The sequence below is a fragment of the Epinephelus moara genome, chromosome 24, assembly GCF_006386435.1.
Source record: "Epinephelus moara isolate mb chromosome 24, YSFRI_EMoa_1.0, whole genome shotgun sequence".
NCBI lineage: Eukaryota > Metazoa > Chordata > Actinopteri > Perciformes > Serranidae > Epinephelus > Epinephelus moara.
The window spans coordinates 24,520,565-24,548,508 of NC_065529.1; the positions used below are offsets into that span (position 1 = coordinate 24,520,565).

Genomic DNA, 27,944 nt, shown 5'->3' on the forward strand with positions numbered 1-27,944 from the left:
TACAACAAGTGAGTGAACTGTTGCTCTGCAAATAAAGTCGCTCTGCAGCGGGATTTCTGCGGGGCGAAAGTCTGCAAAAGTAACTCGTCGCAATGTGTGATTTTATCTGAGGGAGCGCTGCGCGACTTTTGCATTGTGTTGTTACTCTTTTTTTATTTCTTATTTCCCTTCCTCCGTGTCTGCTCGGTGTGAGCGCTGCCTTCATTGTGCGGTCCCGGCCACCATGCAGGAGTCCTGGATGAGATGCTGCAAGTTGAAATATTAGTGTGACTTTGAGTTTGTAGCTGCAGCGAAACTTCACCCGATGCGACAGTGAAAAGCGCACAGTCTTGGAGGGATTTCATTCCGGTCCTGGAGCAGCTTTTCCTGCGGCGTTTCCATCTGAACCCGCAGCGTGGAAAAAATATCACTGAGGACCGGGTATAAAAGACAGAAAAAAACTAGGTAAGCTGATTTAAGTTTCTTAAAAGTTAACTGGTGAAATCCTTATTTCCTCTTGCTCTGGTTCAATCTGGACGAGTGTTTAAAATTGAAATGACCATTTTAATTAAAGGGAATTAGTATAACCAGATTATTAGAAGTATAGTGAAGTATTTTTGCTTTAAATCTCCATAATGAATTTAGGCCTGTCATAAAATCAGTAGTTGTGACCCCGCTGCGTTTGATTATTAAATTAATGAGGTTCATGTCTGCACTTTTATCACTGATCACATGTTTAAATAAGATACTGTATGAATAATCTCTTTGTATCCTGTATAACATTTTCATTATTCTTATAAATTGCTGAATACAATTTTATATATTCATTAAATACAAAAGGAAGTGTTTAATCTGTTTCTACATTTTCAGTTAAACGTTAATATGTGTTACAGCAAAGGGATTTGGTTTTGTTAGTTCTTATTTAATTGTGTGTCTTCCTTTCCTTCTAGATTGCAACACATTCAGTGATCTCCTGTGATGCTGCGATAAAATGTTCTCTGCTTCATCCAAGCTGCATTTAAAACGAAATGTCCCACATTCAATGCGATTTGGCCTGCCCTTTCCTCAGAATTTGCCTTTTTACGACCTGTGACAAATCTGTACTTTGGATGGAGGGGTAGACTGCTGAGATAAATCTAATCCCGGCTCCTATAACAGCATCTATAGAGAGGTGTGAGCCCATCAACCACAACACAAGAAGGGAGAAAAGAGCAGAGATTTAGCAGTTCCCTTGTTCTTCTCTTCTCATTCGTGGACAGACAAGTAAAGCGCCCTTCCCCGTATGTGGTGGGTGAGATGAACTCCAGTGGGAATACTGTAGACCCCACCTGACAGCTCTCTGCCTGATCAACTGAAAGCTTTTCACTGGAGCCTCCAAAACCCCAGAGCTGGATTAAAAAAAAAAACAGTTGCCAAAAATCCAACATCTCAACGGTGATGCTCATTTTTGACAAATACATTTAAAATATTTGTTATTTTTGTCCTGCAAAATGATGTATTATCTTTAGACAGGTCGACAGCCCTCTGACACCGTGAACCAGAGGACACTGAAATATTTAAGGATACAAAACAAATGTACTGAACACCAAGAAATGGAAAAAACTATTCTCCCCCTGACTCCTGATTTTCTCCTGTCTGAGACTTGCCTGTCCCATTTATAGAATAGCCCCGCATTTTCTTTCTCTGCCCCACAGTCACATATTTTCCTCCTCCACCTTCTCAATCCAGTAGTTACTTTCTTCAGCTTTCAGTCTGGCCGGCACAACCATTCCAGCTAAGGGGGAGGAGGACTTTCTCACGCTGGCCGCCTCCCGGCTCAGCCGCAAGAAACGTGTCATCGGGGCTGGAGTCGGCGTGGCCATGGTCCTGGTCCTGCTGGTGGCCATTCCCCTATTGGTCCACACCACCAAGGGGGGAGGGTCCGGAGGAGGGGGCACGCGTTACGAGATGCTCGGGAGCTGCAAGATGGTGTGTGACACTTTCACCCCCCCACAAGGAGAGCTGACACCCGTCTCCCCTCAGCCCCCAGACTTCTCAAACCGCAGGGGCAAGCAGGGCTTCAGAGGGAGCCCTGGACTTCCTGGTCCTCCAGGTCCTAAAGGGCCCCCCGGAGAACCCGGCAAGCCGGGCCCCCCTGGTCCACCAGGACCTGGGCCTGGTGGCTATGGCCCATCGTTCTACAGTCCCAAAATCGCCTTCTACGCAGGCCTGCGGAAACAACACGAAGGGAGTGAAATACTGAAGTTTGATGATGTGGTGACCAATGTAGGGAACTACTATGAACCGAGCACCGGCAAGTTCACCTGCCCTCTGCCTGGCATCTACTACTTCACCTACCACGTCCTGATGAGAGGAGGTGATGGGACGAGCATGTGGGCTGACCTGAAAAAGAACGGACAGGTGAGGGCTTCTGTGGGGTGTTTGTGTGTATGAAGTGTCCCTCTGTGATCTGAAAGTTCTACCTTTGGAAACAAACTTTCACTCTGCAGATATTAGCCAACCAAAACTAGGGAGAACAGTTAGATTCAGTATCACTCTGTGCCACCAGCAACAGTGGTTATTAGTTTTCAACTAATACTTTCAAACAGTTATAAAACATAAACATTGAAAAATGAAATCATTTCCTTATCAGACACCACTCTAACTAAGGTTTGATTATGTTTAGTCACAAAAACGACAAAGTTAAAGTCCTTCACTTAGGTTAGAATAAGTAATTGTTAAAGTCAGGATAACATCAGTCACAAGAAACCAACATTTACTGTCGACAGGTAACAGGAAGCAGACAGCAGTCTCACATGCCAAACTCCAATGTTGACCCCTCCGTCCACACCAGCCTCCACCCTCTGCAGACTCTGGAGCTTTAAAACACCATCACACAACTTTCTCTTTTTCTCCAGATGGACAGACACTGGAGGGCTTTGTCACTCAAACATATGTTGCTTTTTGGCATTTGCTGAAATGACTGACGCTGTTTTTTTCCTGGTGAGACAAAACGTCACCTCTCTGACACAGGGTCAACAAATTGTGATAATTAAAAGGATCACAAAGGTAGCATTGTGCACAGGTGTTGCTGTTATTGTGGAATAGTTTGACTAGCACTTAGTTTTTAACCATGTTGAAAACAAAAATTGTTTCTTGACAATACGCACTGAGAGAATTTTGATGAAGATAAAGAAAAGTCTAAAGCAAAGTTTCCATAAAATAAAGCAGAAATAATCCAAATGCTGTTTATTTAGAAGAGAATTAAGATAAAATGACTGTATCTCAGTGTTTGTATATCAACCCTCTGTTTAATCAGAAAAAGTTCCAAAAGGTTTTTTAAAAGTCATTGATTTACTTTGGAGGACAAAGAAGAGGGAATGAAAGCAGCATGAGAGCAGAAACAGAGGTGGGACTAAGAACAGCTTAACATGGAAAACAAAAACTGCAATTAATTGTACAACTTGCACACAAAGGGTGAGAGAGAGAGAGAGAGAGAGAGAGAGAGAGAGAGAGAGAGAGAGAGAGAGAGAGAGAGAGTGACAGCCAAGCGATCAAGATGATAACAATCCTCCATGTCTCAGTGGAACAAAGCCAAAATGCAACAGCTGGCTACTGTCCTCTGAGGAACTCTGACTTTAACACTAATAAATAAACAAGTACAAATGCCTGGAAAAAAGCCTTGAATGCTTCCATCTGGAGATCCGTGACAAGCTTGAAGCACTAAGCCCTCACTCTGTTGAGGAGCCCTGATTCTGACATGTGTGCTGCGGAACAGAAGAGTGACGTCCTGGGGATTACCAGAGAAGAAGAAAAAAAAACATGTGTTGCATTGTTACAAGTCAAGTAGTGTTTGATGTTACAACAGTGGTTTATACAGGTAATTTACACAGTATATGGACGCACAGCAATTTGCTACTAAGCAGACCAGCACACTACGGAGCTGCTGTTCACCGATAGGCTTATATCTAACATCGTAAAAGACTTCAGATAGCCTACAGCAAGTACGATTTCAACAGGGTGCAGCTCAGCAATTTCCATTGAAACCTTCTTCACTGATCTTATATGAAAAATACCCAGTTTGAAGTTGTTCCCATAGACCGTGTGAAAGAATGGACAAAGCTACCATGACGTCACCTATTGCTTTGTTGACTCCCATTTTGAAGCCTAGAGGTTGGCATTTCGGCAGTTGCCATCTTGGTTTTTTGAAGCCAGAGGTGAACATATTTGGACGAGCAGGTTGAGCTGTGGAGGAGCGAGGGGTGTGTCTCACTCATATACCGCAGTGATGACTCGCAAACAGCCTCTCAGTCAAAGCCACTCCACCTTGAAATATGCAAGACTTTAAGCCTTAATAAAATGTAAACAGGTGTGTTATATAAAAATACATCCCCCGTACAGTTGTCATGAATGTTGAAATTATCTATGGAGACCAAAAATCAGTTTTTGTACCAGCCTGCAAACATGTTTATTTCGGCTGTAAAGTTGGGCATTTTAACATAGGGGGCTCTGTGGAGACTGACTCGCTTCTTGAGCCAGCCTCAAGTGGCCATTTAAGGAACTGCAGGTTTTGGCACTTCCACATTGGCTTCATTTTTTCAGCCCAGGAGGTTGCCGCTTGGTTGTTCCTTATTATGTGAACATGCAAAGTTGACCAGCAAACGTTGAGATGAACATTCAATCAAGATGTCCCATTGTGGTGGTTCAAAGATAGCTCCAAAATGAAAGTTGTGCCGATGTCCACAATGCTACCACCCATCAGTGGGAGGTTCTTCCTGGGCACTCTAGCAACATTGATATATAACGCTAACATGGACAAATAATAAACCAACATTGACTCAGGACTTGAACCCCAGTCCCCAGAGCATAAGCCCTGTGGTTGACCCATTCATCCATTACAACTTCTTACCTATGTAGACTTTGACCTTCTTTGTATTACTTCATCTGAATTTCTGGCAGAAAGCCTTGAATGCTTCTTTTTCCACATGCAGTCAAAGACAGCTTGGATAAAGACTTCTGGCTCTTATAAACAGCACAGGCTTAAAACAGTGAGACAGGAACGAAATTTACACACAGAGGTACACATAAATGGAATGAATGAGTTTTCTATATTGAGCAAATGGGCTTTGCTCAATATGAGTCTTTGTACGTGAAGTGGAAGTCACAGTCGCTGTCTGATCACAACCATTTCACAACCAAACAAATGAAGTGTCAATCAGATTTCCTGGTTTGTAAGAGAGGGTCTGACTGGAATATTGTTGGACAGGGAAATAATGTCACCATCTGCAGTTTCTGGTGTCCAAGGACCATTTTTGGCTATGGGACATGGCGTCACTGTCTGACCAGTGCTTGCTGTGTGGCATTATACATCTAAGGTTTTTTGTTTGGTTTGTTTTCTGTGGTAGACATCAGAGATAGACAGGAAACATATGTTATATGCAACAAAAGTCCACAGCTTAAATCAAACACTGGACATGCAAGTCTTAACTGTGTCAGCAATCTGGTTATTGTTTTGTGTGGACTTTTTAAGTTTTTCCTCAATTTTTGAGTTTCTGTTTTCCTGCAGTCTTGCTTATCACTCTTTTGCTAACCCTGCTGTTGGCGTATGGAAAGCTGCAGCCGCACCCCTGCTGGTTCTTATCACCAACAATGAGCTTCACGGGGTTGGCTTTCCCACCATTCGTCACAATTTAATAATGTTTTCTATGACCAACAACAACATCATGGGGCCTACAGCTGGGAATCAAACATGGGATTGTTGCAGTGTTTTTTCTGCACCACCCATGCACCCCTGGTTCAATTTGATTGTTCTTTAGTGGGAAATCTCAAAAACTTGTGGACATATTTCATTGAAATTTGGTCCAAATTATGGCATGGGCCAAGAAATTCATTCATTGACTTTTTTTTCTTATAATTGCAATATTGCAGGGGCATTTGTTTTAACATTTTTAGCTACTTGAGTGACACTTAACTGCCACATGCATCCCACAATAGTTAGATCAGGTTATCACAGTGGGTATTTGGGTAGAGATGGAGATGAAGAAGGATATGGAATTATGGCTGCTAACAGTATTTTTTCTTTTCTAATAGTCTTTTGGTCTGTCAAATACTTAAAAATTGTGAAAAAATTGGACATCACAATCTGCCAGAGCCCAAGGTGACATCTTCTAATTGCTTGTTTTGCCTGACCAACACTTCAAAACCCAAAGATATTAAATTCACAATGATTCAATACAGAGAAAAACAGTAAATTCTTTCTTTCAGAAGCTGGAAACAGAGAATGTTAGAAATTCCTGAAACAACTAATCAATTTCAAATTCAACTAGAATATTCTATGATAGTCTTGAGATTCTCAGCAAACTAACATACGTGCTCACAACTATGATTAAATCAATAAAATGTCAGGTTCAGTATAAAATATATTGAGGTTTTTTACTGCTTTGGTTTTATAGACTTCCCAAATACACACATCATTATATTATAGATTTATTTGAGACTGATCTAGTCCATAAAAACAGTTATTCCCTATTTCATTGATTTGAAGGGATGTGCATAAAGTGCGGAGTAAAGAGGACAGACAGTTTAATGCCAGATATAATTGGGGGACTTGGTTTGTTGCGTGCCTTCACAGACATTGTCATTCCTGTCTTCTCTTGCTGTTAAATTTTTCATAGCCTTTAGATGAGATCTTCTCCCCTCCACCTGTGCCCCTCCTTTACACACACACACACACACACACACGCACGCACGCACGCACACACACACAATTTTCCATCCACACTGGCTATTGACTCCTTCCCCATTAATTATCTTTTCCATCAACTAAATTATTTAACCCAATTCAGTGCTGATCTTGCCCTCACAGTTTCATTGCACCTGATGTTTTTTTCTCTGAATAGACAAGTGCTCTTGTAGCAGAGTGAGCCATTGAGGTCAATGAGAGAAACCTTGAGGGCAACACTGAAAAAGTTTGTCAATTTAGAGACTTGTAAAGACATCACTCTGTCATTGTTACTGTAAAAATCTCTCTGAATGGTTATTTTGTTCATGTAGATTTGAAGTTGTCATTATCCCACGGAGAGATGATTATGAGTGAGAACAAGCATTGAAGTAAAGGTCTGACAGTTTTATGTCACAGGAGCTGGTTAGTCTAGCTTAGCATAAAAGCTAGAAATGGGGAAACAGCTAGCCCAGCTCTGTCCAAAGGTAACAGAACACACTTAGCAGTACCTGTAAAGCTCATTAATGAACGTTGGGCAAGTTGCTGAAAACATTGTATTGTAAACAAGTAGTCATTAACTTAAGTGCTCAACAGCAAAAGTAGGAATTAATGACATAATTACATTACACTTTGGCTATTCGGCATCGCTCCTTCAAATGTGCTTTTAAACAACTCCACAAACAAAGTCTCCACCCCCACATCACATATTAGAATGCATAAAAAGAATGGACGTAGCTACTGTGATGTCACCCACTGGTTTGTGGACTCCTGTTTTGATGCCTCAAGTTTGGCATTTTGGCTGTCACCATCTTGGGTTTTTTTTTTAGCCAGAAGTGGCCATATTTGGATGAGAAAGTGGAGCTGTGGAGGAGGGAGGGGTGGATCTGACTATTGGCAGACAACCTGTCACTCAAAGTGGTCACACCCTTAATTACGCATAACTTTAACCATTAATGAAATTCAAACAGACAGGTTACATAAAATTTAGCCCCCGCACAGTTGTCATGATTGTTGATATTAGCTATGGAGATAAAACAGTTTTTTGTACCAAGCTGTAAACATGTTTATTTCTGCTGTAAAGTTAACAATTTAAACATGGGGGTCTATGGGACTGACTCACTTTTGGAGCCAGCCTCAAGTGGTCATTTGAGGAACTGCAGTTTTTGGCACTTCCACGTGGGCTTCATTTCTCAGCCCCGGAGATCGCTGCTTGTTGACTATTTAACATATCGATAAAAAAAACTTTAATATTTTGGCAGCATTGGCTTATGTTTAGGAAGTTTTTATTTACCATCAACAGCTAGCTTAATGTTAGTCTCATACATCCCTCAACAAAACTAGGTGATTTATAAATACAGTTTACTGGTGGCTAATGTTAGCAAGCCAGCTAGAAAGACACACTATGTCCCTTTTGCTGGTGCAATGATTCACACCGCCAACCCATAAACCAAGCCAACTCGCTCTGCAACAGTCTCTCCCCTCAGCTCAGGGGGACAAACTGGTAAAATCCCTGGGATGAGCAACTGTTGTATCATTACTTTCACTACTCGTCACTGAAAATAAGTAATTATAATACTGTAAAACACCTTTTGCATTACTGCCCAACACTAATTAGCAGATTAATACCTTATATGTTGTTTGTTGAATTCATACAAAAACAAAAGTGTAAAGATGATGATAAATTTTGATTTGACATTTTATGGGGGTTAAGTGTCAAACTGTTACACTCAGCTAAGCTAAGATAAGCTAACATGCTACGGGCTCAAGCTAAATATTTACCCTACAGATGTGAGCGCAACCATGAATAATAAGCACATTTCTCAAAATGCCAAACTATTCCTTTATAGTGTTGTATGCCTTTCAGTAGTGTGTTGTGTGTGTGTGTGTGTGTGTGTGTGTGTGTGTGTGTGTGTGTGTGTGCCTGTGCAACAATTGTCAGACTGATATATGTGTGTTAATCAATGTCTTGTCAAAGGGAGCTGAGAATAAGACACATCCTAAGGAGAGATCACTGCAGGGAAAGGCAGGACACAGACAAGTGGGCTGACAGAAAGGGAGAGATGGATTGATGGATATACACGAGAGAGTGGACAGAGGACGATGAGAAAAAAATGCAACACGAGAGTGTTCTCTGTCCTAATGGAGGCGTTGAGGAGACAAAGCTATGACTGACATATAAGAACCAAATCAGACCCGTGTCGCCAGCTGTTGGCCAATGACATGTGTAGCTGATGTGCAAATTTGCACCAAGTTTGCAGTGATGAGTCAGTCAAGGCAAGGAATCATCCTCACTCATGGTGTCCCATCACTCATCAAAAGATTGGTGTTGAGGTAGATGACCTTTTCAATGGATATATAATTCACCACCAATATGTACTTTGCCCTTTACAATGATGAGCATGGAGAGGAAGTGTGAATATTTATAGCTGGTCCAATATGGGAGAAACTAGGCTGGTCAGTTGGTCAGCCTGTAGTGCACACACACACACACACACACACACACACACACACACACACACACACACACTCTATAGTTTTGATGACATCATTGTAGGCAGGGGCATATTTAGAGCCTGACTATTAGGCTGCAGCTACAGCACTGTTTTCTTTAGCTACAGGTCTTTTTTCAGTACCAGACAAAATGTATTTGAATATGAGCTATAAGCTCATACAACTGATATAATTTGTGGCAAATGTAGGTATCCCCGCCCCCTCACTCTCACAAGGACACATGACACACAGTGTTGCCGACCTGGTAATTTTCTCGCTGGAGTTAGCAACTTTTCAGACCCTCTCAGGTAATTTTGTTCTAAAAGGCAACTGGCCACAAATCTAGTGAGTTATTCAGGCCACCAGGGGGAAAGTGCAAAATCTACACAGATCTATTGTATTGTAATTTATTCCCATGCTGCTCAGAGTAATCTCAGTCACTAGCTCTTCTGGCACTTGTAGTTGGGAGGTAGAGTGAGTTACTATGGTTACGAGGATGTTCGTTGTAGGGCTGACCTTCGAATCCATTTATGGACATTCGAAGCTTTGGAGCTCAGAAGGATTTTAAAAAAAAATATATGGCGACTTCTTCCAACAGTAGAATTAAGATAAATATATTCACAAACGAAAAAACACTAATGGTCGGTGATAAGTAGTGTTTAACTTTTGATTGAACACTAAATTAAAACCCTCGCGCACACTGCAGCACAATCAAACAGATGCGCATCAGAAGTGTCTCTGACACCAGACTCAGAGCGGACCAGTGGAACTGGAAAATGCATATTAGGCCTACTAGTTACTGCTTACGTTTTTCAAGTGATTTCACAAATTTGTTGTTGAGTTGTGATATGCCAATTGCTTTTGGCAAATCTGGCACTCTGCTTTCTGGGGGTTGTGGGGCATATTTTAAAGTGCAACCACACATCTGATGACCTCTTGGACATGTCTGCCAGCTCTGAGTGCGCTCGTTGTCAGTATCAGACTGGTGGGGGTTAGTGTTGTGTTTAAGGCCTCCCCAAAAAAACGGAAAAAAAAGCACAGAAGCTTCGAATTTTTTTTTTTTCACAATCGTGAATCTGTGCCATCGAACGAAGCTTCGAAGCTTCGAATTTTTTGGGTCAGCCCCAGTCCGTCGCTCTGAACTTTTGATACAGCCAATGCAAAATCATGAAAGTGACACTCTCTCATGGTGACCAAAAAAATCTCACATCAAATGATGTCGGGTTCAGACTACATATGTTCTGTCACTAAGTCAGATTAGGCAAGTATGGCATTCTAAAATCTTCTCGAGACTTGGCCGACAGACACAGCAGGCCACAAGTTGGTCTACGACCAATCATTGCTGGTCTTTTCTCACGATGTGTGTGATGTCATCGGATTATTCGTTTCCTATTTTCATTATTATTAATATAAAAGTGTTCAAGTCCCAACTGAACTGGTTTTGTAGTAACATAAAAGTACCACCAGATGGCAGCAGCTACATTTGCAGTACCGCATGAAAACCAAGCAAGTCCCTGAGTGCTCCACAACAGTTTCATAAGTGTTTCACAATAAAAGTCTTTTAAGAAAATGAAGGGATTCTCTCTACTGAAAACAATAAGGGTTTTTTAATTTCTAACAGATACAGAAAGTGTTGAGTTTGAAACGATGGCATGATGCATTAAACTTTACAGGACAAACAGGAGTAGATTTCTTTTTTCAATAAAAATAGAAAAATACAGAAGGAATGAGAAATAAAGGCTCGTATCTAGTGTAGTCAGTTTCAGATAAAGCTGGTGCCCTCTGTAATTGTGGTGAGTATGAAGGATGAACATTCTTTGCTAGCTTGATGCTAATGGCAGTACTCATGGGGTTGCTTAAGTGCCTCTGCTATTTCATGCCAGCATTTTCTTTTTTTTTTTCACTCTCTCATGGTAACATGCCTAAAGGAAATATCAAAAAGGCTGGGGAATTCTTGCCATACAGTTGTCTTTGGCAGCAGATTGCTATGTGTCCGTACTGGTCAAAGTGACGGCTGTGACGAGAAGAGTTGTGTAAGACAAAAGAAGATCAAACATGTTAGTCTTTCTGTCAGGACGTCGTGAGGCGCTGCAGACGCACCGTTGGTTGTCATCTATAGGACACACTACAGGGAACACAACAGTGGATTATCATGCACAACACTCATTATTGTTCACGATCTGAGCCAACACCGTAGGATGGCCATGTTGGGCTGTTATCCGGCTAATATTGTGTAGACTGAACCTGGAATAAGAGGAAGCCACAGAGTCACTCTGTAGTGAAAAAATATAATTATATATGTCTATGTTAATAAGCTAACATCAGGATTTCTTTCAAAACCTGAAAGCGCATAGTTTGTTTGGCATTAGTAAACAGACAAAACACCTTTAAAGGTGTAAAGTTTTGCCTCTGTTTGCACCTCAGATAGCCAATATTTCCAGCACATGATAATTCACACCAAAACAATCTAGATGGTTAAACAGCACCACCGTTAAGAGGAAAAATATGTATTTTTGAATTTGGGATGAACTGTCCCTTTCAGTAGGTGGTGGCAATATGCAACCTCAAAAGCAATGACAGCAATCTAGACATAAAGAAGAAGGATCAATTACACACGGTTGAAGCATTAAGTATTATGACATTTCCGCCATAAATTGGTGCAGAAACAATTTACCAGAATGCAGGAAATAAAGTGTTTAACGTTCAGATGTTGCTACAACCTCAATAACAAACATAGTTCAATCAGCATCTCTATGGGATGCTATCAGCCCATTAAATGGCCATTATCTGTGGTTATGAGCCTCATATATATTGGTCAGTGGGAGCCAGCTACACCTGCTTGTAGGTTCAGAAGGCTGTTATCAGCCAATTCAATGGTCTTTACCTGTTTGTTAGGTTTCTATTTACCTTTCCTTAAGTTTAGGCACCAAAATGACAAGGTTAGGTTCAGGAAAAGATCGTGGTTGGGTGTGAATATTGGTTTCACGTGGGACTTGAACCCCTGTCCCCTGGGTAAAAAGTCCTGTGAGTCACCAACCCTGCCTATACAGGGGCTTTCTCACACAAGGAAGAAAGTCTCATTAAAGCCCTTTCTGACAGAAAATTTAATTTCATGGCCTGATATTGACCTTCTCAACCCAATAGCAGGTGTGGCAGGCCCCAATTAACCCATATCTATGATACCTATCACCACTGATAACGACCATTTATTGGCCTGATCACAGCTGAATCAGCTCAATTTGTAGGAGATCTGTAGTGTTAATAATACTACTACTAATAATAATAATAATAAAAATAATAATGATAATATTAATGTGTTTATACATGTAGCCCCAGACTCATTCAAAGGTTTTAGGGCCAAGCCCCAGATCTCCACTGACTCCAAAACCGTCCCTGGTAGTAGCATTTCAGCATCTCATCTGCTATTGACACACGGTGACCTCATTATGTGGTGCTGGCATTAGGTTGGATCTTACTGGAAGAGGAGAGTGGTGGACCATGCTGTGCCTTATTAAAGCCCAACAAAATGCTCTGACATGTGGCTCAGCCTTAACAATGGAAGGTGTAAAGGTTGGAGAGGAAGATTAATTAAAACTAGAGAATTAAACTTTGGAGAAAAGGTGCATTAAATGTGTCCCGGTCCATATATTCTCATAAAGGTGCATATTTTGGTTTTTATAATAGTGCATGAATAAATGTCTCATTAGTTAATGTCTTTGAGGCTGGCTCTCAGCAGACAGCAAAGACGATGTATAAACTGATAACCAAGATTTATGCATGTACATAAGAAAACAAGCTAATAAGGTATATATACAAGTTCGATAATTAAATGTACCCCTGAAAAGTTGTGGTGATGATAAGCTCTGACTTAATTAGAGGAAAGGAACGGCTCCAGTAGGTAGGTGTGATGTGGCCACTGTGAGAGGTGGAAGCTGCTGATTACAGTACGTCAGATAAGGTGTCAATATGGGCCTCATGTAGCACTTCATTAGACAGTTTCAGATTTATTTTTGCCTTTTGGGAGCCATGTTTTTCTCCTCAACGATTGCTTGTGTTGGTAGAATGATTAATAATCCAGACTGATTTTCTGTGTGGTGCATTGCTTTAGTGTTAAATGGCCTCACATTATAATGGGGAACATTTTATGATAAAGGATAAAAGTTCATCCTTTCAGACAGCTTTTCTTGTAGAGCAAACAGACCGGGTCCTCTCATACAGCCTCCAGCTTGCCCTTGTTGTGTCTTTTGCTCTGAGAACACACACATTTATGCACATGTTCATGCACACAGCCATTATTTGACTATGTATGTTCCTGTTATAATGGGTGAGGCCATTATATTCTGTCGACTGAAAACGACTCGGCTGGTTCTTACTGTGTTTTACCGTGCCTTTGTTGTGCTTGCTTTTTGTCTGCCCATTATATCATTATTCCTTCTTATCAAGGAAGCAGGATTTTGTCTCTTTTATAAAAAGCAGTGTTTCACAGGGTTTGATGGTGGTAGAGCAAACATTGACAATGGTAACATGTACATTGGATTGTTAAAATGAAAAAGGTATGTCAGCATGAGAGGGATATTAGCTTCTGACCCGTGAACAGATTTTAGACAATAAATGAGTGTTGCTGTTTGTGTCCCTGTGCACATACATTTGTGAAAAACACGGGGAGTTAATATGAGGCAGTGAACAGTATGTCATAAAGGAATACTATAATGTACCTCCACAGCTGAGGTTTTGCTCTGATGCTCTGCAGGTTGATTGTCCACAGAACCCATTTATATCCAATTAAGACACCTCTTCTACCCTCAAAGGTTTCAGTCTAGAGCCAATTAGAGACTTTTTAATCAACATCTTGACACCGTGGGTCTTGAGTGTCATGGCAAAATATTAACATTTACCATGCCAATTAGTGTGTGAGTCTGCAGTGCAGGAGAAGGGTTACATGACCACCTGCATAATAGAAACAGGACACCTCGGGCTGGTACACACGGGTGGAGGCGGCGAGAACACAGCGGCTTTCACAAAAAAGGGCCATTTCAATTGCCCTTCTTCTTTCTCCCAGTTCACCCTCAGAGGTCCCTCAGGTAAGTTTAAGAGACCCCGTCTCAATCGCCTCGCTCCGCTCTGAGAGGTCTGTACATCACAGTGAATGAATCCTGTCAGTTTTATTACCAGAGGATCAAGGCACCACTGCGAAACAAAACAAAACTGAAAAAAATAACACACTACATGGACAGCCCGCCTCCCCAACCTCATTTATATCCCCACCCCCTCCTCTGAAGCAGGCATGCTTGATCAGTTTGTTATCCAACAAGCTCCCTCCCCATCACTCAAAGCCCCTCTCAACTTTGGCTTCCTTTACCCGAATCCTGTGCTTAGACTGTTAAAAGTGCATGCAGCTGCTCGCCCGCCTGTGTGTCCTTATCCAAATTTCTGCCTTCACGCCCTCCATTTCACCACATATCCTTCTTTTCTCCTCACCTCGACACCCTCCTTCCATCATTTTTCTCTGAGACAAAGCTCAGACATAAACATTATGAACACACACTTTGATATTTGGTCGATACACATAAAAATGATGAAAATCTTTAGCTAAATAAATTTGAAATACAGTATGTGTCAGCCCTTAAATATGTCACACAAATCAGTGGCTCACAGCTGAGAATGTAGATTTTATTGAGCATTTAGCACTGTTTGTGAATTATTTCTATGCTGTCAATTTCCCCTCTGTCTCTTTCTCTCTCTCCCACCTTCCTCAGTCACTCTCTTCTCATTTAATGTTGCCCCCTAATGAAAAGTGGAGGCAGTGTAATCTTCTCTATTGTCCCGCGGGTCTCCCTTCTCCCCAACAGCAGCAGATCAAGTCAGAACAGCGTTGGGCCAACAGACAGAAATTCACTCCCTCGTCGCTATCAATCTCTGCCGCTGTTGACAATAATCCTGATTTGCCTTTCCCTCTTGTTTTCACTCCCAAAGCCCCGGTGCCTCCTGCGCACTTAAAGAAAACAGGGTTTCACTGTGATTGTTGCTGACAGCCAAACCTGCAGATTCATCTGTGCTGGTTTCAGTGTCACAAAGCTCTGCAATGTCACCAACTTGGGCTCGGTCCAAGAAATTATAATAAACTGCACAGTGGGTGAGGAAGTGTTGAAATCCTTGAATTAATGAAAAGCACCATTACAACATTGTAAAAAAAAACAAAAAACATTTACAAGTAAAAGTCCCTTACTCGTATTCCTACTTAAATTAAAGCACAAAGGTGTTATTAGCAGATTTTTAAAAAGGTATAAACTTAAAGGCATGTATAAAATAAATACCTTTAAAAAATAGTTACATTTATCTATTTTTAGTAAGATCAGTTTATCAGCTTTTACAAAGTACTTAAAGTATTCCAGTTAGATTATGCATTCTGCAGAAAAATGCCCCCTGTGAATGATACAATATTCTAGAGTAAAAGGTGCGATATTTCCCTTTCAAATGTAGAAGAAGTTGCATAAAATCAAAATACTCAAGTAGAGTATATACCTCAAAATCGTACCTAAGAGTACTTGAGTAAATGTATTTATTTTTCTCCATTTGCAATCCATTTAACATACTGTTTACACATATTTGAATTTTTTTTTATGGCAAGACATTTTTATCATAAACAAATAGTTTGTAATAGTACTTTTTGTTTTACTGAATACAACTCAGATTATTTAATTACATTATTTTGTGGCAATAATATTGGTGATGGCTGTGATGATATTTTAAATGCCACACTCTAAAAAAATATGTGCATAAAATGTATAAGATAGCTAACTTGTCCAGTGGGTTACATTATATAGGAGGAGAATGCAACCATGAATTAATCATAACATATTAAATGTCAAGGCTAAGTAAACCCACGTCTCATGAGGAAGTCAACCATAAGAAGCCATAAATAACATTGTGTCCTTTTGGCTGATAAATATAATTAGCTGTTGTTCGTGTTTAAAAGGCCATTTCAATAAGGTGGTGTGAATATCACTTCTGCATGACCCTTAAACATGGTTGATACAAGTGGGTAGCAGTCTTTTGTTAACGTACTGCATGCAGTTTAATCACATATTTTAATAGGAGGGATTGTAATAATGTCGTCCATGCACATGCAGAGATGTAAACCCGTTTTAATTGTAATACTATACTGTAGTCGTAGCAAGCTACAGCAGCCTGTCAGCCTCTAAGTCAGCTGAAAATACTATCAGGGGAATCCTGCCGCTCAACCATGTAGACAGATGTTGGACGTACAAGATGTCAGAATCTCTTTACTGTTATATTTTTCCGAAAAACCTATTAGGTCTCCTCAGGGGAGCTGTTCAGTCCCTTCAGAACAAAACAGTCCAACAGTATAAAATAACAAAACGTCTCATATGCTGCGTGGTTTTTCTCAGGTGTTCACTTGAGATTCATAAAAAACAAAGAGAGCTGCTCTTATCGAGATGTAGAGAGCAAGAGCAAGATAGATTGTGCGTGTGTGTGTGTGTGTGTGTTTGGGGGGGTCTAATCCTGACCTCCTGCTAGTGTTTCATGGGCCCATTTGACCACTGTAGCCTATCCTGTGCCCCCATTTATTGTGATTGTATGGAGTTATTGAGGAGTTGGACCTATTAGGCGGGGAGCTGCCATGGCTATCCGACTACCAATTACCGAGGCCTGCAGTCGTGTATAGCCCGCCCTGACACATCTGGAGGTAGGGAGGGGTGAGGGATGCTGCGAGGGGTGGGGGGTGCAGAGGGAAGGGGGGGTCCTCAGGAGACCTGCCACAGCAGCACGCCGTTAATCAATCCGATTTAGACCGGACAGGGACACACTTAGTCGCTGCTCCCGCCAACACTGCCATGGCGGGGGAGAGAAAATGTGTGCGTGACCTGCATCTCATTGGAGTGTAAGGACACAAAAAGATGGATAGATGGGTCCAGAATGAAGAGATAGCGATGCGGAAGCGAATGGGAGAGGGGTGATGGAAGGGGGCGTGAGGTGTGGAGGGAGAGACAACAATTAATGGAGTGATGTGAGTTGAATTAAAACAAAGGAAATGTATCGATTCATTTCTGTCTGGAGGAGCGGAAGAAAAATGTTCACCATCTCTACATGCGAGAAATGCTTGTATGGAGAAATATATTGGGTTGAATTGATGAAATGGGTGTGGAAAAAAACTCCTCATTGAATGGGGGATGAGGAGAAATGGGTAGTTTAGTCTTGTTTGATTTGTCTTAGTGATCACAAGAGAGTCAGGGAAGCTTGATAACTGGTGGAGATGATGGACCATATCCTCAGTGAGACCCAAAGCCGGAGACAAGGATGGAGCGAGGGTATCATATTTGCATTCATTAATATGTATGTGCTTGTGTACTTTATTTTCCACTATTAAATGGATCTTCTGCTTGAATAGTTGGTTACTTACCAAATGATAGTGCAATTTATTATAAGCAGATTTGCTTACTGAGTACAAAAACAACTTGAAACTTAAAGGGTAACTTCCGTATTTTTTAATCCCGACCCTATTTTCCCATGTTTTTGTGTCTAAGTGACTAATTGGAGCAACAGTTTTTGAAATTGGGCCAGTGTTGAGCAAGAGGGCCGCAGCCAGCAGCAGTGAAACAGGTTGCAATGTAACCATCGACAATTAATAACCAATCATACACTGACGATTTACATCCACTAACTTGTTTTGCCTTTGACAGACTCAGAATGTTTTCCAAAGTGTCTTACAACATTAACAGTCACAAAATCAGCCCTGCTGCCTTATAGTAAGAGGGTTACAGGTTTGAGTTTTCTCCAGAATCTCTGGCTTCCTCCCACAGTCCAAAGACATGTTGTCGGTGAGGTGAACTGGTGGCCCCAAATTGTCCGCAGGTGTGAATGTGAGCAGGAATGGTTGTCCCTCTCTCTATGTATCAGCCCTGTGATAGTCTGCCGATCTGTCCAGGGTATACCCTGCCTCCCGCCTAATGTTAGCTGGGACAGGCTCAAGCCCCCCCATGACCCTTGACAGGATAAACAGTTATGGATAATGAACGAATGAATGACCCCCAAAATCGCTATAGCCAAACTCACCAGACTCTTATTAAACTAAGAATCACCGTGTTTTCGTTACTTTAGAATTAGCTGGTAGAAAGGAGCGGGTCCTCTTCTACGGAGTCCACATGTTGTTTTACAGTAGCCCAGAATGGACAAACAAACACTGGCTCTAGATTTGGCCATCAGCATTTTTCTGTTTTCATGTCGGCCAACGTACTTCTACAAGAGAAAGGAAAAGTTTCAGTCGGTTGCAATCTGCAACCTCGTCACTAGATGGCACTAAATCCAACACACTAGTGATTTTATTAACCCTAACCTGTTAAACACACTTCCTTCAAAGTCTTAAGAAACAAAATGAAACTTACAAAAGCCATCTGCGTTTATCTCTCCACCGCTCCAACAATCATCAACCCTGGTTAGGTTGAAGTCATTCTCCGAACCCATCAGCTGTATTTAGCGTCTGACTTCCGGCAGGCGGCAATACAGCCTCTGGGGGCAGACCCCCGATTTTTTGGCATTCTGGTTTGATTTGAGACTCTACATTCACTGAATGTAGAGTCTGTATATAGAGACTAGGTTGAAGTAAACCCTTTATTTACCCAGTTAGACGTGAAAATATGCTGGCTCTATACACGCTAAACATAATGTTTATTTAAATGGAATCTGGTGTGTTTAGTGATGGCAATTAAACAAAAAATTATCTTATTCTTAATAAAGGGTCTATTTCTGTAGGGATCCTTTCCACAAACTGTCAGACACTTAAAATAATAATCTGAGCCTGTCAGTGGTAAAACAAGCCCTTTTAGTGGACTTAAATTGACAGTGTGAACATGCCCAGAGTGGTTATATTGCAGCCTGTTTCGCAGCTGCTGCTGCTGCTGCTGCTGCTGCTGCTACAGCAGTATCTCTCAATACTGGACCAGTTTAAAAAGAGGTTGTTGCCATCACTCACATAGACACAAAAACATGGGAAAATAGGGTCCATGTTAAAAAATACCAAAAGTACGCTTTAACAGAATCACCCACATAATGAACCAGGCTGCCCTATTCACTATTAAATCAGCTCTCTACCCACGCTGAAATGAAGAAAAGCCAATTCTTTGAGCACAAAACATGCGACTACATTTAGCAAATCTGTGGGTTTGCCTTCAGCCAGGTCATAATGAAAACGCTTCTTCATAGCAACATGTAGGGGAGCGTTTTGATCTTGGAATATGCGGGCATCGTTAGATCTGTGCTTAGTGGTATCAAATTTGTGTTAACTGCTGTGTAAACATGTACAGTAACGACTTCATCTTGAATGTCTGGTCATACCAGTAGACCCAGCATCATGTTTAATCACATCCACACACATAAACCTGTCCAGATGTACATAAAAGAGTGAAGAATGACTCATCAGACCATATCACTATTTAAAATTGTGTCAGGCTCCAGGTTCTGTGGTCTTCACACCAGATAATTTATCCTTGGTTTGTTGGCTTTGAATATCAGATATTGCTGGATGGCAGACATTGATGCCAGTTTTATGAAGCTCTTAATGTCAAGCTCTTGTTGTAACTGTGTCATTGGGGTGCTGATTATGTTGTTTATTGCTTAGTAATTTTCAGGCTATGGTGTTGTCTAACTGTTTTTGTCCCTGTTTGTGTTACCTAACCACTGCCATACTGCATTACTTGTGGTTACCACTGATAACGCCATCCCGATTATGGGATGTGGAAGTGAAGCACCCACTCTCCAGTTTGCCCAAATTAACACCTTGCTCTGTCAGCACTGTTGCCATTTTTACGCTGCTAGCACTGTTAGCTACTAGTCACCAGTTCAGTCACCCGTGTGCAGACAAACCCGGCTCAGACTCTGACTCAAAGATGTGTTCCCCTTCAGTTTATATTTTCATAACAACTGATCAAATGCGTAGAGTGATAAGGGTTGCTAGCAGTGATGAACCCACTGAGAATTACTTACCGATCACAGTTCCCCTCATCATTATGAAGCCTGTCTTTCAGCTCATTGTTTTTGTTTTATTGTCTAGCCCACAAGTTTAGATTTTTTTCTTCTTTTTCTTTTGGTATACTCTTACCAATGTAATTTCAGTGAAAAGCTCTTTGAACCCACCATACACTACCTGCAAAGCAGTAAGTGGCAGACAGTCAAAGTTAGCAACAGCGAGGAGCATCTAGCAGCTAAAGCGACAGATATTATCCTCAGAACTGGTTCAGACCAGAAACCATGCTAAAAACAGAGCAAATATTGGACTTACATCCATCAGGAATAAATGCTAATGTTGCTCCATATCAAATGGATGTGAAATAGGCAATGGTTTTGCTAACAACCTCACCAAAGGTCAGTCCTTCCAGGATATTGCAATCGCAACAATTACCCCAAATCCAGCCAATCCCTCTGAATTCTGCATAATTTTGTAATTTTGTCTTATCACCACAAATTTACCACCAATTGCCTGGTCAAATCTCATTTCATTGTAGAGCTGCAGTGTGTAGAGTGCCACCGGAATGAGTCTTAAAACCGGTTCCCTTGTCTCAAAGTAAATAGTTTTTTGTTAATGGGTTTTTGGTTCGATGCCTGAAATCAGGTCTGTGGTTAACACAAGCTTAAGAGACTTTCACATTTTGTTCTACAACATAAAACATGTCAGTTAATACGCCACTCATGACCTTTGAAGCTTTCATGTGTCTTCAGAAAAGGCAGTTTCAAACAAATAGCTTGCTATGATAGGGATGTTAAGTCATGCAACCATGGTGTGGTTTGTTTACAGCCTCACGTTTGCTTTTTACCTCTGACAACTGCATTTAGGCTTCAAAAATTAGTAAAGTGGTGTTTATTTGTGAAAATTATCTTGCTGAACAAAACATAAGTATTATATATGTTTGTTTGCAACAGAGGTTGTTTTCTGCAATAATCCTAATTCCAATGGAAAAGTCCCAGAGGCTTTTGGATGAGGGAACCAGGGCTCCGCTAACCTCTGCATTGACCTACAGGAAAACATCATCCCTGGAGCACTCTATTGATTTGTTCAGCCCCTCCTCTCCCTCTGTATATCATGGGGCTCCTGCTGCAGGAGTGTGATCTCAGCACCTGGGACAAAGTCACACACAGTGACAGTGCTAACCACTAGCATCATATGGCTAACATTACCCAACGGTTATAACGGGTTTAACAACATACATGTAATCAAGCCGTTTTTGCTGCTGCTGAGTTAGCTTGTGCTAACCAAGCAGAGAGACCAGGAGAAGAGCAGCTCAGGTAGATGTCCCTGCTTCAAACAGCATGGGAAACACTGAATGCTGGATGAGTCAAGGACAACATGCACACCTCCTGCCTATTTAGTGGTGCAGGGAATCAGGTCCCACAGAAACTCAATAAGAACTCAATAAAAAATCATGATTCTCATCATCTTGACAACATGTCTTGAGAAAGGTCTTTGAGACCAAATGTTGACCTTGTTTAAATAATGCAAAGGTAAAAACGTGAGTGGGAATCACAACTTTTTTATTGACACACTGAATGCTCATAACAAGAGGCTCCAAAACCAAGACAGGGCCGACAATATTTTTGCAATTTTTATTTGCACCCACAATTTCGTTGCAAAAAAATGCTCATGAACACTGCATCATGGCATTTCAGGACACAACAAACCCCAAAACAGCCTGCAACATTCTGGAGGAACAGGAAGGTAAATATGTGAGCCTTGCAAAGCTGAATAGCCACCTGTGAAATAACGGCCAAAATCTACCAGAAATTCATTGCCACGGATTAACAATTGTTGAAGTTCAACAACGACAGCCAACGTGTGTATGTCTGCACGTTCATTCTGTTCACTGTAATTGCTCAACAAATGAACCGATGTCCTCCCTGATGCCTTCCTCACAATCCCTATCAGCCTCTTCTCTGCAACAGGTGGATCAGGCGTGAGCGACAATCCTCTGGAAAAATTGATGGCAGCTAAGACAGGTTGTGCTCTCGGATGGAGGTTTGAGGCCAAAGATCACTGCACATCTCATCTATCTACCCAGTGGAGAGGAAGGCATCTGTACTGATGACATTACACCAAGATGACAAAACGAAACAGGAAATAAAATGGCACCGGTTACATCCAGATAAAGTGAACAGGCTTTGATTCTCTGCCCGAGCCCGACTGGGCCCAACCCAACATGCCAGGTTTGAGCTGGGCCGTAATTTCCCAAATTCCCCTGGGTTTGAATGGGTCACGTTTGCATCGAATTAACCCATGTGTTTATTTATTTATTTTTTAAATACAGACCTTATAGTCCATGTAATGTTATGAATAATGTATGGGCTGTGTTGCCATCAACCCATCCTGACTCCCACCTCTCATTAGTGAGGAGAAAAGTTATACTATCTCTATTTAATATATATGGTATTTTACAGAGTTAGGGCTGTGCTGAACATTCAGTGCGAGTGGGTGCATGTCAGAGTTTGTGTCACAAATGTGCCGAAAAGACTTTAATTAACTTGAGCTTGTAGAGTTCTAATATTAAAAGAAAAATAATGTTTTTCATACTAGGAATTCTGATGTTTAATCAGGCTTGGGCCCAAAACTGCTGCAGTGGTTCAGGCCAGGTTGGGGTCGGACAGAAACCGTGTTGGTTCACGATGATCGTGCCTGATAGCTACTTTGGGCCCGGTTATGGAACAGACTGGTTTTGGTCAGGATACTGTGATAAAATTTAAAAGATGAACCTATTAAAATCATCTGCCTACATAAAACACTAAATTTAAAAGGAACTGTTTCAGTCACTCGTTTCGTAATTCTTGCTATCTTCATGTTGAACACACTGAAATCCTGTTTCTGCCTTGTCTTTTAAATCAGCCCAGTAATTAACTCTTAGATGGCTGGGGTGAACATGCCTCCATGCAGGTGATGATTTGTTTTGGGGCTACAAGAAAGGACCAGAGATTCAAATAGGAGCAGAGAGGATTGTGGGAGAAGAGGCTTGTTGAGGCGCATGGATGAGACATCGGTTTCCTCTATAGAAAGATCGAAGACTATTGTTCCAATAGTTTTCAATATGAAGTAGTAGATGTGCATACATGGATAATCACAGATCGATAACTGCAGTCTAAAGCTTTGTTTCTTGTATTTATGTATTTTATTGTACACTTTTTGTTTTATAATTCAGTGAGTTTTATTGACATAAAAGTTCTAAAACAACGTCAAAGTGAAACTTTGAAAATTATGAAATGCCTTGGTGGTGTTTGTATAGTTTGTAGTACATAGTAATAGGTGGGATGTATTATCTTGCCTTGAGGAGTCATTACAAACAAAAAGACCTTTATTGAGTTGAGTTAAATGGTTCAGTGTCATTTAGTACTGAAATTTAAAAACAAAATGAGGGTCCAACTTTCCACATCTGAACAAAAACACTGACCTGCAGTTGTGTTTGTGTACATATCTTAAAAATCATGCCATCACCTCACATTTCAAAATAGATATGAAACACTGCTCTACATTCCTCCTCTGTCCAACCTCAATCTTCGTCTGTGTCTCACATTTTTGTAAAATATGCGGAGGTTCCCACTGGAAGATGCATGAAGACTAAATCTCAGTTAGAACAACAGGTCCTTGTAATATGGTATAAAAAATACATTTCAGAGATTAAAAGAAGATTTAAAGGGACACTTCACCCAAAAATCAATATAGTGGAAATAAATGGCACTTGGCTTGTGGTGCATGCTTCTCCTCATGCTTGCTTGCAAGCTTGTGTGCTTGTGAAAGCACAAGATGTAAACATTAACGGTGACCTGCTCAGCTGAGCTCTAACACTAGCTTTGAATGCACTCTAAATAGTTCCTACATGAAACTGCTCACAACAACAAGGTCTGTGGATTAACCAGGTATTTTTTAGGGTGGGAGGGGATTTGAGCACCACAAGCGCCAGAGTGCCATGTAGTTCCATTATATTCGAGAGAAGGCAGACATCTCCGACACTCTGCAACGCACACCAAAACAAGTGATACATAGCACTACTGGTAAGAGGAAAAAATGTATTTTTGATTTTGTGGTGAACTGTCCCTATTATATCCTGAGACTTAGAGCCAGGGACCATTGCTATATATATCTCCCTCATCTCTTCACTGTCTATAACAAGGGCTTAAAATGCCCATGAAAAAATATAGCAGAGCATATTGACAATCAGCTGCTTCACCACAGGCCACAAAACTCTGCAAAACACACTCATGACATCACTTATCTTTTTTTTAGGCATTTCACCTTCATTTGACAGATGACAGTGTCGAACTGGGAGAGAGATAGAGAGGGGTATGACATGCAGCAAAGTTGTGGTTATATGGCATGCCCTGTAACCACTCGGCTACCACAGCACTCCATGACATCATCACCTATTTTCTCCATCTTTGCAGTTGATCAACATCTTTTCTTTGTCTCTATCTCAGGTTAGGGCCAGTGCAATTGCTCAAGATGCAGATCAGAACTACGACTACGCCTCCAACAGCGTCATCCTGCACCTGGATGTGGGGGATGAAGTGTGCGTACAGCTCGACGGCGGCAAAGTTCACGGTGGAAACACCAACAAATACAGCACCTTCTCTGGCTTTCTCATCTACCCTGACTGACAGTATATACTCACATTTATATACTTTCTCTCTCTCTGTAATCAAGCAAAAAGTTTTCTCTTCTTTCTGCATCTAACACCACCATGCCTCCATAATGTAATTTGTCATTTCAACGCTGTCCAGTACACAAAACATGTAATAACATGATCACAGTTAACAAATAGAGAATTTGTGTAAAAATGAATATAGTATTGTATATATTACCAGTTAACATTTACTTCTGATACACACACTTGTGTAATCATTTTCTGTGCCATGTACAGTATGTGTAAGCATGGCTAAAACCACATGATTCACACTTGTTTCACATTCACACATCGGCTTGTACACACACACAAAGGCGTGCTCACATGAATTGAACTCCTGCCATCAGTTGTTACACTAAGACAAGATGACCATTTCAGCCACCGGTCTGAAATCGACTGCAATGATCTCTGAATGTAGACTGTAAATCGAGGTGTGTGTACGTGGCTGCAGCCTCTCGCCTGCACTGTGAGATGGATTTCCACACAAGAAAAGTCATGAATATATTGATCGCAGCTGATAATACAGCCAACACCATGAGCATAATCCAGTGTGTTGTATGTCTGTGTTCATGCCTGTGTGCAAGCATACATGTGTGTGTGAACATGAGGTGTAAAAGCATCACGTTGCTGTTGGTTTGACTTTCGCTCTCTCCAGCTCCTGTTAAAAGAGGAGGTGTCAAGTTGTCGGTAACAGTCCCTTAACACACACAGTATATTGATACTGAGGTTTAGCTTTGAGATTACCCTGCGTGGAGCTCATAGCAGAGCCTCATTATGTCCTGCTAATAAGCTGAGGCCTCCTCTACCGCCTCATCTGTTTTGTCACAGTTAAATCTGGCGTCCAAAGTTTGTATGTATGACTTTGCTGAAATAGTTTGACATTTTCAGAAATGCACTTATTTGCTGTCTTGCCGAGTTAGATAAGATGATTGATACCACTCTCATATCTGTACAGCACAGTTAGAAGCCTGTTAGCTTCGTACAGCACATGGGCTGGGTTACAATCAGACTGCATAAAAGAAGCGGACATAGGTACTGTGATGTCACCCATTGGTTAGTGAGCATCTGTTCTGAAGCCTCGAGTTTGGAATTCTGACCGTCCCCATTTGGAGGAGAGGGTGGAGCTGTGGAGGAGCGAGGGATGGATCCATTGGTGTTGTGGAGGGTATACTGGGTGTGCCCACCTCTTTTTCTGGCCGTTTACAGATACCCACCCCTCAGCCACAGAGCCATTGGAAAAGAATATACCCACTTCCTCCTCGGTAGCCTACCCATCTACCTAGTAGTACACCCACCTCATCAACTACAGCTACACCACTGGGTGGATCTGACCGCGAACCTGAGGAAACTGCCATGGTAGCGACTTGTCAGTCATGAGGAAGCCACGCCCTAAAGCATACCCTGCTGAATCGTCTATTTGACTCTAAATGTAACTGTAACTGTAATTTACAAAATGAGCACCATGTTGTATTGACGAAGACTTTAATCTAGCGTATAGACTCATAAACTCATTAGGGAAATGCTTACTGAGGTAATAAATCAAGTGAGAAGTTCGGTCATTTTCTCATTGACTTCTATACAATCAGGCTCCGTTTTGCAACCTGTGGAGTCGCCCCCTGCCGGCCATTAAAAAAATGCAGGTTTAAGGCACATCTGCATTGCCTTCACTTTTAAGATCCGGAGATAACCTCTTAGTAATACTAGAAAAGAGGTGGTTCATACGACATGTTTTTGGACCACACTGAAAATAAAAAGAGTTTATCAATCACCTGAAAGGTTACACTGGAAGGACAAGTGAAAAGCCAGCAGTCATAGAAAGGGGTGGGGTAGGGTGGGGGGTGGGGTATGATACTGTGGCATTGTATAAATATGGGTAGAACAGTGTACATTTTCAGACAGTCACCCCTGGAAGACATTGATAGTGTTGCACTTGTTTGCTCACATGAAAGTGACAGAAAAAGCTAAAACCCTGGCTCCTTTATCTCCTCACAGCTAACCAATATGAGGATGTGAGAGGGGTGTGAATGTTGGATCGGAAACTTACTGAAGTGGCTAAACACCCCCATAATCTAAAGTAAGACAGGTGTGGCAGGAGCAAAGATATTTGACCCATTGACAATCACTTTTGAAAATCATACTGGCAGCTTAAAGGTGCAGCCTGTGATTGTAATCCAACACTCTCTGTCAAATTCAGTGAATATCTCCTCATAGTCAACTAACATAAGCTGTTCATACACAGCCCTGACTCTGTAAATGGGGAAAAAGCAAAGTGGCTCAGACTGAGCTACAAGACACTGTGCCAGCTATTCTCTCTCTTCATGTCCTCTCCCACACAGAACGGAGCTACATGAATAGTATCGAAATGTAAATAATACCAGAAACATTAGTGGGGCTTTTGAAGGAGCACCAACAGGAAGGATGTATTTGTTTGAGTTTTAAGCTCAGATATTAAAATCTTTCTCCGTAATTGCTGACTTCACCTTAAGGGCTAGCACAGCATTGGCAACAGGAGAATTGTAGCTAGCCTTGTTCTGTTCAAAAGTAAAACAGTCCACCTACCAGACCCTTTAAAACTCACTAAATAACATGTTGTAGTGTGTCTGTTAAATTCATACAAAAACCTTACTGTAAAAACAAGAATGAGTGTTTTTGCCAACCCGGTCTCACTCCAAAGTCGTCAAAATCCGGCACTTGGGCAGCGACTTGCAGTGTCAGACACTTTAACGTCAGCATGATACATGACCAGTTGCCATTATAGTTTAATGGTGCTGCGGCGTCAGGGGGAAACGCGGTGGGACAAGGACGAAAGTTAAGGCAGTGAAAGTCTGAGTAGGGCGGGTGGGTCCAACAAACACTGACTTCCACTCCGGAGAGCCGTGTTGCGTTGCGTAAGATTCTAAAGCCAATACCTAACCCTAACCACGTGCATTAGTTGTTGAAGGAAAAAAAATGTCAATCCCATAATTGTACTATAGTGTACGTAGTGTGCGTAGTGCATTTATTTTGAAAGAGACTGTATGTAAATGGTAAATTTCCTGTGAAAACAGACGTGTATTTTAAAAGAAGACAATGCATGCACCGTAACAAGCATAACTTGACAT

The 27,944-nt window shown here is 41.4% G+C and overlaps 1 protein-coding gene across 1 annotated transcript; it reads left to right on the plus strand.

Moving 5' to 3' along the window:
• c1ql4b (complement component 1, q subcomponent-like 4b) lies at positions 1-26,642 on the plus strand. The gene is made up of 3 exons (XM_050037917.1): positions 1-444; positions 930-2,379; positions 24,638-26,642. The coding sequence occupies exons 2-3, from the start codon at positions 1,840-1,842 to the stop codon at positions 24,815-24,817; spliced, it is 720 nt and encodes a 239-aa protein (XP_049893874.1). The 5' UTR covers positions 1-444; positions 930-1,839; the 3' UTR covers positions 24,818-26,642.
• Positions 26,643-27,944: the final 1,302 nt, after the last annotated feature.

What these genes read in the sequence shown, in the direction of transcription:
- c1ql4b (XM_050037917.1), top strand. Translation starts at nt 1,840, where the DNA reads ATGGTCCTGGTCCTGCTGGTGGCCATTCCCCTATTGGTCCACACCACC. An exon ending in ACCTGAAAAAGAACGGACAG is followed by an intron (nt 2,380 to 24,637) that starts GTGAGGGCTTCT and finishes TCTCTATCTCAG; the next exon opens with GTTAGGGCCAGTGCAATTGC.